Source organism: Branchiostoma floridae, chromosome 2 (assembly GCF_000003815.2).
Source record: "Branchiostoma floridae strain S238N-H82 chromosome 2, Bfl_VNyyK, whole genome shotgun sequence".
NCBI classification, from domain to species: domain Eukaryota; kingdom Metazoa; phylum Chordata; class Leptocardii; order Amphioxiformes; family Branchiostomatidae; genus Branchiostoma; species Branchiostoma floridae.
In genome coordinates this window covers 2,015,972-2,026,252 of record NC_049980.1, presented here as the reverse complement: position 1 = coordinate 2,026,252, position 10,281 = coordinate 2,015,972, and the positions used below count along the sequence as shown (strand labels likewise).

Here is a 10,281-nt window from a genome sequence, read left to right as displayed (position 1 = left end):
CTCGTCCAAAGCTCTCAGCATCTTCCTCTCTTCTGCCTCTTCGAGTGGACAATGAACCTGTGAATATTGTCAGCTGCTGGGTCATCAACATTAACAATTATTACTGTCAGTGGGGATAGCCCTTTGTAATACTACTCGCCACAGGCTGGTGGGGCAAAATCACAGTAAACTAGAAAGGCAACATTTTCGAGAAAAATGCAGGATTTCTCAATTCAAGTAATTTGTCAAGCTACTTGCACACAATACAACTAGTATACCATTAGCCTTGCCACTGGGGCATTGCCAGAAGGAAAAAAGAAAGAAAAACGTTGCCAAAAAGGACAAAAGAAGATGCAGAATTTCCAGAAAGAAAGAAAAACACACCAGCAAAAACGATACGTTTTCCCTATGGGAGACATAAAAGACTGAATTCTAGACAATGAGGGAGACGGAAGGGGGACAGAAGTCACAGTACAATACTGAAAAGTCTGGAGGAAAACTGCTGATATCACAATATATGCACAAAATGTAGTTGTAGGGGCATCTATGGTCTTATGTAAATAATACTAAATATGATAACATCATTGTTCCAATTTTGTTACTAGCTGATGCATCAAAAAGTAATAACATATTACAATAAAAAAGGAAGTAAAAATCAGGAATAATTTGTTTTATGGCTCACCCTGCAAAGACTTCTTCAATGGCATCTGTGACCTGTGAGAGAGTGTACATTAACTGAATTACAACAACAAAACACTGAATCAGGAGCAACTACATTTGAAGGTAGAGAGGTCATGCAAAAATGCATACTGAGATACTCCATCTACAAGGATTTGCTGATTCATGGAATGTGTGTGTAGGTTATCTAATAATCTACTTGCCCCTCTTGCACCTATCACTGTAAATTCTAGTGGTTTATCGGTTTTAGAAGCGTAATGTCAAAACAGCAAGTATTACTGTAAATGCAGAAATGTTTGCAGTGGATTAATGTTCGCAGTTTTCGCGGTGACCACTTCACCGCGAACTTAAAACCACCGCAAATATTTTTCTATTATGGTATTAGACTACAGTCTATGGTGTTACCGCGAAATAAAATCAACCGCGAAAAGTCCGTTTTCCCGCTACCGCGAAATTAAATCCCCGCGAACTTAAATGCATTTACAGTACTTGACATCATGTACTCTCCAAGCAGAGGTTAGGCTCCAACCATTATAACTTCATTTAAGGTATTTTGGTCCAGCATTTTACTTTGTCAGGTTTTCTTTTGGTTTGCCTGACATAAAGGAAACCTGACAAAGCAGAAAGCCAGGCAAAAAAAAACAAAAAAAAAAACAAGACAACAACTTTGCTAGGAGAGCAACGTTAGACAGTAGACATTTTGAATAAATAACTGCTACCCTGCCATGAGAGAGAGAGAGAGAGTGAGTGAGGATCACTGTTCAATAATTTTACCATCTTGGGTGTGGTCAGTCTTTGTTGTAAAGCTAAGATTTTGGAAAACGTTGGCATATGACAATTAGAAGAATAGGAGGTGGTAAACAAAATAACGTTTGATAAACAGTCTTAATTTTTTTATATTCATAAAGCACATGTGACCATATACCGACAGACTGGAGCGGTTAAAGAGACAACAACAACAACAAAACAAACAAAAATACCTTTCAAATTTCAGCTTGGTGCATGAACAGTTTGGTAATGATTCCTATTCTATACAATAATTGGCAGCTGTCTATCCACAGATCTAGAGGCATCTAGGCCCTCCTTTTGTCAATAATTTTCTTAAATCTTTGCCCACGATCATAAAAATGGCAACACAACAATAGAGAGTAGAGTAGAGAAGAGTCCAGTCACCCTAGTCCGAGTGACTGGAGGAGATCTTGACTTACCAAGGCATCCTCCAGAATCTTGGTGACTTGGTTCTCTAGCTGGGCCACAGGACCAGGCTGAGACGTGTCCATGGGCACAGTTTGTGCAGACATTACCACTCCAGACATACCAGATCCCGCCATCTTTCACATCACGCCGTGGAATAACCTTTCACCTTAGGGAAACATGGAAAGATCCATTATTCCGCTTAAAAGCATCGTTACTTTTTCATACTTCAAATTTGCATTTCTCATTCAGACTATAATGTAAGCTATGAACACAAATAAATTTATCTTATAATTACTTTCTGGAAAGTAATGACGCACAAATTACAGAAAAAGATCTAGTTAAGAAATTGAGCGAAGGAACTGAATCTTTGAAACAATCCCTAAATAGACTTCACCATTATACACCCAGACAGGATAATGTTTATAAATGATTATATAATTGAACAATTTTCTGCGATTATTTTCTACAAAGGCAACAAAAACACAATAAAATATGAATATTTGCAATAGAAATTGTTGTTTTTACCAATATCTACATCAATCGCAGATATGAAAACAAATGTGGAACGCGTACCCCATAGAGTAAGTAGACTATTCTAAATAAACGTCATCACTAAAGAATGCAGCCAGTGCGCAGGCGAAAGGAATTTGGGTGTCGGTTTTCTGAACTTCCTGTCGTGCGTAAAAATCCAGGTGAGTTTTCCAAACTTTTAGAAAGTTTTAACGCCTTTTCCAGTTATTTTTAGTTTTCCAAAACTTGTCGTGTAGCTATTAATGTTATAAAGACCTCAAATATGTCTTCCTTTTCTTTCTAATGTGTATAAATGGTGCGCTAAGACATAGTAAACCTGGTGAGTTTTTCTTCTCAAGATGGCGCCGTTAATTTTCTTATGGCAAAACTGTTGAAAATGTCCCAAGTTTGGGTGCGCTGTTCGCCGCGCCTGTAGCATGTGTCAGGCCCCCCACACCACCAGATCACTGCGCAGCGTATGACGTCGTCATTTTATATATAGATGTGGCTATATGGGGATGCATGTCGAAATTCTGAGTGGAAGAAGTCGTTGCGTTGTGTTGGCGCTCTCTATCTCTCAGTCTAGATCTCTGGTCAGTTTTTGCTCAGTATCCACGCCCCTGTCCTAAATCCTGTCCGCTGTTGTAACGTGTCTTCTTGTCGGTCTGTCAGTCCCCCAAGTACCGAAAATGTGTGACGCCAAGGTATGGTGCTTTTCCTGTCAAAATGATAAGATTATAATGTAGAAGTCTATATTATGTGCTTTGTGCAGTGTCGTGCCCACCCCACGGCCTCAAACTGTCAAAGGTTTATAAATTCCTCCCGTAGCTTACTTTAAGCTTGTTATGTACATTATTGGCTCAAATTGTGTACAGAATGTAGTATAGAGCCTGTAAAATTATAACCCCGACAACAGTAACATCGTGGTTCTTTTTTTATGGCTTTTCTTGTGATGTGGGGTGGGGGGCATCCATGAAAGACGGTGGATAGAACTATATACTAGTACGTTGTTGTTTCCTCCTTGATACGTTGTAGCAAGGAGGTTGAAAAAAGGGACTTCAGGCCCTGGTTGAATAAAGCCATCAAGGTATATTTTACGTATCTTTGAAAAGGGTGGGAAATTATTGTTCAGGTAAATTTTTTGGTCAGGTATGTTGTTACGGTGTTAACGAAGAGTACTCGAGTGCACACTAAGGTAAGGCAGTTATAAATAAATTTCTGATCAGTATTCTTCAATGTTGACAATATCAAATAATACCAGATGTGGCAGAGCCAAGAGAACACACTGCCCAAGCTAACTAAATAATACTAGTAATGGTTTGGGCAGATAACAAGTACTGCAAGATGGAAAGGGAGGGATTCTAACTGTTTATACGTAACTATTCAGGAGAAATTCTCTGTGTAAAAAATATCAGTGTTGAGGTAGCAGGACGTTTTGACATCTTGACAGTTTGGCCCGTAGCTGAGTTGTGCTGATTGGCTATCTGATCATCACACTATAGTATGGCTGAGCTGTCTTGGTGCCGAAACGTCACAGTAGTAATAATCAGCAATAATAGTACAGCAACATGCAATACAAGGAATCTGGATCACAGGCAACATTTGTGAAACAAGGCGTAGGAGAGTAGGTCCAGGCTGTACAGCATGACCATTGTGGGATTGTAACAGAAGGAAGGCATCTAATGTGACAGCCTGGTTTGGGTAAATATTCGACTTGTCGCAAGTGCTTGGGAAATGTCACTGCAAGTTAGGGCTATGTTTTGAACCACTTGCAGTTTGCAGTGGGTTTTTTTTCACAGGAGATATTTACTCTTACTGTATACTGAGAGCTTCTTCTGTTACCTGTATTCAAGCGGAAGTGCTTATTACTTACTAGCATGACGAAATGTGATCAAACCTTGTATCACTTGGTCATTTGATGCTTTTTTGTGCAAACAGTAATTTTGTTATGTCCCTTTATAGAAATAGAATCTGCATTTTATGTATGTGTACAACTGTACATGTACGTATGTTGTGCTGTTGATTAATTATTGCCAGAGAGCAGGAATCTACTATTATTTTTTCTCTGTTTCAGTGTTTGCATGTCTTCAACGTACTAGAATTTCTTCTCTGTCCAATGATGTATTCAAATTAAGCAGTATTTCCTTTCTAGCAGACTGTCCATTGATCTATTAGTATTACCATTTTTCCTGGCAGTGTGACATCATGTATTGCTTTGACTCATAGCAAAGCTACCCAGTCTCCTTATATGGGTTTCAACTTCCAAATATGGGTATGGCATTCCAGAGGAAGTTGGCCTTCCCCCCTCCCTGAGAAAGAGGTTGGCATGGTTTACCTTCATTATCACCTCCTCAGGGACCCATTGGCATTTCCCACTGGCAGGCACACTGGAATCAGACAAATATTTGGCTCCAGTACAAACATCCTTCACTGTTGGAATTCCAAGATACTGTCAACTCCCTACACCAATCTCTGTCAAACTCAAACATTCAGGGACATGTGTGTAACTTGACGAAGTAGGATATGGCTGAGGGTTGGTTAGGTCTTTTAAGTGTCATATATGATTTATGGTGAATAATTTCATTCATGGTATCAACTGAGTTTACATAATATATATGGGTTCTTTAGTAATTTCATCTTACATGTACAGTCTAGCAATGTGTACATGTTTTGCATACATGATTTAAGTTGAAGTAAAAATTACTCTGTGACAGGTTCAACCGTTGGTTTGAAACAAGAACTCTTGTTAAAACATCGAGAAGAAATTGTAGTATGGTTTAAGTCGGTTTTGTATTCATTGTTGTTATTGAAAATTTTGTATCCATTGTTGTTATTAAAAATGTTGTTCTTTGATATTTTGTAAATTGCTTTCTTTTGGTAGAATGTCATATATCCCTTTTTTCTCTTTTTCAAAATTGGTCCTTGTTGACTTATGGAGGAATGATACGTATATCCGGGTTGAATTTAAAATTTTAGTTGTAATTTGTGTGTGATGTAAAAATATGTCACTTATTATGACTTCATCAAATTAATGCTTTGTTTTCTTGGAACATCTTCATCCTTTTAGATCACCAAGATGTCGAGCAGGAAAACCAAGGGGCAGAAGACAAAGAAGCGCGCCCAGCGTGCAACCTCCAATGTCTTTGCCATGTTCGACCAAGCACAAATCCAGGAGTTTAAGGAGGCCTTCAACATGATCGACCAAAACAGGGATGGTTTCATCGACAAGGAAGACTTGCATGACATGCTGGCTTCTCTTGGTGAGGAAGCAGTTTATGCATTGTATTGCCTGTACTTATTCAGAAGTCCTTCAGATTAGGGAATTTTGGAAGGACATCAAGGTCATAGCAAGGCTGTCCCTTTCATTGTTTGTGAGCCAATAATGTTGTTAAACCTGTTTTTTTAACTTATGAAAATACATTTTACCATTTTTTTGTCATGAGGCTTAGATTTTATTAATAGATGGGAGGGACGTTGACATTACTGGCGACAGCCCTAGGCCTTAGTCAATAAATGTTTGTTTTAACTTGAACCTGAAATTCAGATGTGCAACCTAAAATTTGCCCAGATTGCACACTGTGCAACCTGGCTCAAAAAAGTATTTTGCACACTGACCAGTATCCATGTCTGTATGTAAGCACAGGGACAGATGTAGCTTTGTCGTATCTCTCAACGGAAAGATAAAGCCTTAACAGGACTTTCTGTGTATTTTGATAAGTTCCACCTGTACCTGGGATATATGTTTTCCTGCAATAACGACAATGAGAAGTCGTAGAGAATCTTTTCAAACTTTGCATCCAAAGCCTGTGCAAACATTGCTGTAGACAATGAAACTATTGTAATGGTGACACTGCTAATATGCTATATTTATGTCCAAGAGTGGTAATGTTTGTGCTTGCACCTATAAGTCAAAATCCTTTTGATGGGTTTGTTGTGGTTGTTGGGGTTTTGAAAAAACATGGCCAGCTTGGGCACTGTACTAAATGCAGAAATGTTCATGGTGGTTTTATGTTCATGTTCACTTAAAACCACAAACATTTTTTTCCATTGCAGTAAGAGACTACAGTGCTACCGCAAACTTAAAACCACCGCGAACAGTACTTTTTCCCACTACCGCAAACCTAAATGCATATCCAGTATTTTAAATCCCTGTTTGAAAATGTAATTGTTCAGGCAAGAACCCCACGGATGCGTACTTGGAGGACATGATGAACGAAGCTCCAGGGCCCATCAACTTCACCATGTTCCTGACCCTGTTTGGAGAGAAGCTGAATGGCACTGATCCTGAGGATGTCATCAAGAATGCCTTTGGCTGCTTTGATGAGGATGGAAGTGGTAAGTCCAAGTCAGGCAGAGGTGTAGTAAGACGTAATGTGGTAATAGTAGTAGAAATGTGACACTGAATAGATAATTTTTTTTACAACACAAACAGGTAGTACCCAGAACATAATGGTATCCAAAGCTAGTATAGCCTAGAGTCTCTATTTCTCAATGTTGAATCAGAGAACTGGCCATTGGATACAATTTTTCATCAGTTATTGACTGATGAATTGATTGGACACAACTGTATGAGCCTTAATATGGGTCTTAATCTTACAAACACAAACAGAACCATAATTGCTTTTGCTCTGGTGATGTGCTGGATATGCTCATGTTGTCTTTTCAGAGTCATACACTTTTGAAAATTTGAGCTGATTTGTGCTCACACACAGTCACAGGTAATATTAGCATAGGTGCATGGATGGGTATTCTCATATACAGATATCAGAACTGTTACACTACAGTGGAATCTTGTGGTGGTTAGTTTTATGTTCATTTTCGATTTGTTCAATAGTTGCTGTTGCTCACATGCTATACTTCCAGCTTTGTGCACTTTACATATTATATTTCAAGGAAATTTTTAAGCATAATATTTTTTTTAAATGTTTGTCAACATTTTATTTTGCTTTTTATGATTTGATATTGCTTGTATGCTGCTTTGCCACATATTCTGTTGTGTAAACTTAGCAATTATCTCTAACTGTTTGTCTTATTTACTTTATCATTTTTGTACATGTGTAATTTGCTGGAATTAAGCATGCAAGGCACCTTTTTGGGAGTTTCATGTTATGAATGCAACTTATGTAGTGTCTGATATTTATATACTGTACCAATGGGAATATGTGAAGCAGCCTTTTAATTTGCACTGCTTTTCTTATTTATAAGTCATTCGAAGGATTTAACTTTTAAGCTATGCTTTATTCACTTCCATTGGTAGTTCAAGACAGCACATTTGTACAGAGATTTGTCCACTTAGTTTTTTGACACAGAAAATGTATACAGTATTCACAGCATGTTTTCTTCTGGTGCCCACCCAGACACAGTTTGCTCTGTCTGTTGTTTGTGTAGACTGTAGCATGTTTGATTTGCTGGTAGCCACATGGTGCATGAAGGTACAATGCACCCCCCCCCCCTCACATTCAGATGACAATTTACAGAGGGGTACATTTGTATGGGTTAGAATTTTACTGATGTCATAAGACTTGAACTTGATGTATACTTTTTAATAAGTTTTTCATTGTTGATGATAATCCATTTAAGCTATTTCTTTTGAAATGTTTAGGAGATCAGTCAGGAAAGTTTATGAAATGGAAGGGTTGAGTTGGGAACATCAGATTAAAAACGAATTGAAACAAAAGGGGGGAGGGCTATCCAAATCCTACCTGTCTCTTGAGATTTTGAAAAGGGACATCCAAAGTTTAGTTGTTAATTGCACCAAGTCAACCCTTGTGGCAGACAAATGTCCAGCTGGTTTCTCATACTTCATTTAATGAACTAACAACATAGAGATGACTAATACATCTAACATGATTGTGATTTATCTATTTGCATAAAAACCTAAGTCCTATGGTCTTCCAAGATTTGTATTCAACTTCTTGTCCAAAATGTCACCAGGACTAACATCATCATCTTAGTCTATTCCCTTTTCCTGACATTTCCTCCTCTTGTGTCAATCTTACCTTTGACCTGTCTCTCTCCTGTCCTACTGTGCCACCTGAACACCAACAGGTGCAGTTAGTGAAGAACAGATACGTGAACTCCTGATGACCATGGGCGAGCGTTTCTCCGAGGAACAGGTGGACGACCTCTTCCGCGACGCTCCCATCAAGGAGGGGCAGTTCTACTACCCGGAGTTTGTCCGTGTCCTGAAACATGGACAGAAGGACAGGGAGGAAAGGACTGACCAAGCGTAGAGGGCTTTAGTTCTGTAGGTTCAACTTGGCATGGTGGTCATGAATGCCAGGGCACGCCTGCTCACACAAGCTTTGCAAAGTTGACATGATTGATCAAGGAATTCAAATTAGAAATTTACAGTCAAAACTGTCCAAGAAGGCCTCTCAGAGGACTGACAATGTCTGGTCTAAGTATGTGGACAGGTGGTCACTATAGACTGGGTTCGAAAAGGAAAGAAACTTTAGAAAGGGCCACATAGGCCTTGTGGTCTTTATGCAAATGGTCACTTGTGCAAGTTTGACAGTGGATAGGTTTTGTTGTACATAATTTCCAAATTGCCATACCTTTCCATTGTCTGTAAATATTTTTCGGTTAGAAAAAAAAAACTACCACTACCGGCGTACTCAGTAACTACTACTACTCAGTAACTTTGGCTAAAGTGCTTATTCCTTGAACATTCTTGTCAACTTTGGATTGCTGGATTGTTAGCACATGATGACAGCACGGTGTGGAGGTTGTCACTTCTGCAGTCAGAACTGCACCTGAATGTTACAGCATGTGACAGAATGTTCACTCTGTTTGGATACTAGTATTGGTACACATACGATTTGACTGGTTTTTGTTTATTTGGTTTGCAAGTATTGACAGTTTTGGTTGTTTTGTTGTTGCACAACTACTGTTTTATCTTATTTAACAAACCTTGCATGTCATTTTGCCCACCTTGCACAACCACGGTCATTGTAACAAGTTTTGTTGCTGTTAATATGATTGGTTTGTGCATGTGGTAGTCAGCTATTTTCCTTTATTGTTAATTGTTAATACCTGATTTCTCTTTTGACTGACTATTGACAGCACTGTACTTCAACATGCAGTAGATTCATATTGTTACCATTTATTTGTTTCAAAGTTATTTTGTGATTATAATGTTTGGAAGAAAAGTATATGTATGGAAATATTGATTATGTAAAGAAAAAAAAATCACTGGCAGTGCCTGATAGTGATTGCACCCACTCTCAAAATTAGGGTATTGTTATGGTAGTCAAGCATTTTCACACACATAGCATATTGTTTGATAAGAAATTCCAGTGCCCATGCAAGGTAAAAGTGACAGACAAAAATCCATACCTCTACTGATAAAGCTATACTTCTAGTTCCCAATACTAGTAGAATTTTGTACTAAATTCGTGGTTTCCTTTTTTACTCACCGTATGTGATTAATGCAGTGGAAATTTTTGAGGTATTTCCTTGAATACACACAAGATTGTACGCAGTCTGATCTTGCTTTACAGAGAAATTAATATTCATCCTTCCTTTTCGTAGGAACGATTGATGAAGAAAGGTTGAGAGAGCTCCTGACCACGATGGGAGACCGTTTCACGGACGAGGAAGTTGACGACATGTTCCGGGATGCCCCCATCAAGAAACAGCAGTTTAACTACATCGAGTTCACCCGCATCCTGAAACATGGCGCCAAAGACAAGGATGAGCAGTAGGGAAGGAATAGCTTTGAAAGTTGAATCAGATCTGCCACTGTTTACTGTAGTTGTGCCAGATAATTTCATATTATACTCCACTTTGGAAGGACCGCAATCTCTCAAAATGTTTTTTGAGCATGATAGTAGTGTGTAAATCACTGGAAAGAATCTTTAGATCTTTCTCACTCATCTCCTATTTAGGATTTCGATCACACTTTGCCATGTGTAC

At 38.6% G+C, this 10,281-nt stretch overlaps 2 protein-coding genes across 6 annotated transcripts in view; one reads left to right on the top strand and one right to left on the bottom strand.

Moving 5' to 3' along the window:
- LOC118409331 (mediator of RNA polymerase II transcription subunit 23-like) overlaps positions 1-2,034 on the bottom strand; it is a gene marked incomplete in the record, with an annotated part of 45,312 nt that extends 43,278 nt beyond the window's left edge. Inside the window, 3 exon segments of the mRNA XM_035810285.1 lie at positions 43-57; positions 662-693; positions 1,866-2,034. Of these exon segments, the coding sequence (XP_035666178.1) occupies positions 43-57; positions 662-693; positions 1,866-1,988 (170 nt within the window).
- Positions 2,035-2,430: 396 nt separating this feature from the next.
- LOC118409333 (myosin regulatory light chain 12B-like) lies at positions 2,431-10,231 on the top strand. 5 transcript variants are annotated; one of them, XM_035810292.1, is made up of 5 exons: positions 2,431-2,546; positions 5,432-5,624; positions 6,538-6,699; positions 8,413-8,611; positions 9,898-10,054. In XM_035810292.1, the coding sequence occupies exons 2-4, from the start codon at positions 5,441-5,443 to the stop codon at positions 8,595-8,597; spliced, it is 531 nt and encodes a 176-aa protein (XP_035666185.1). In that variant the 5' UTR covers positions 2,431-2,546; positions 5,432-5,440; the 3' UTR covers positions 8,598-8,611; positions 9,898-10,054. The 5 variants fall into 5 exon arrangements, with proteins under 5 accessions (XP_035666185.1, XP_035666186.1, XP_035666182.1 ...); XM_035810289.1 differs by lacking the exon at positions 2,431-2,546 and adding an exon at positions 2,862-2,957; XM_035810291.1 differs by lacking the exon at positions 2,431-2,546 and adding an exon at positions 2,900-3,068.
- Positions 10,232-10,281: the final 50 nt, after the last annotated feature.

Coding starts and splice junctions, on each gene's coding strand:
- LOC118409333 (XM_035810289.1), top strand. CDS start 2,877: ATGGGGATGCATGTCGAAATTCTGAGTGGAAGAAGTCGTTGCGTTGTG. Junction 2,958..5,431: donor TCTCTCAGTCTAGATCTCTG/GTCAGTTTTTGC, acceptor TCATCCTTTTAG/ATCACCAAGATGTCGAGCAG. Junction 6,700..8,412: donor CTTTGATGAGGATGGAAGTG/GTAAGTCCAAGT, acceptor GAACACCAACAG/GTGCAGTTAGTGAAGAACAG.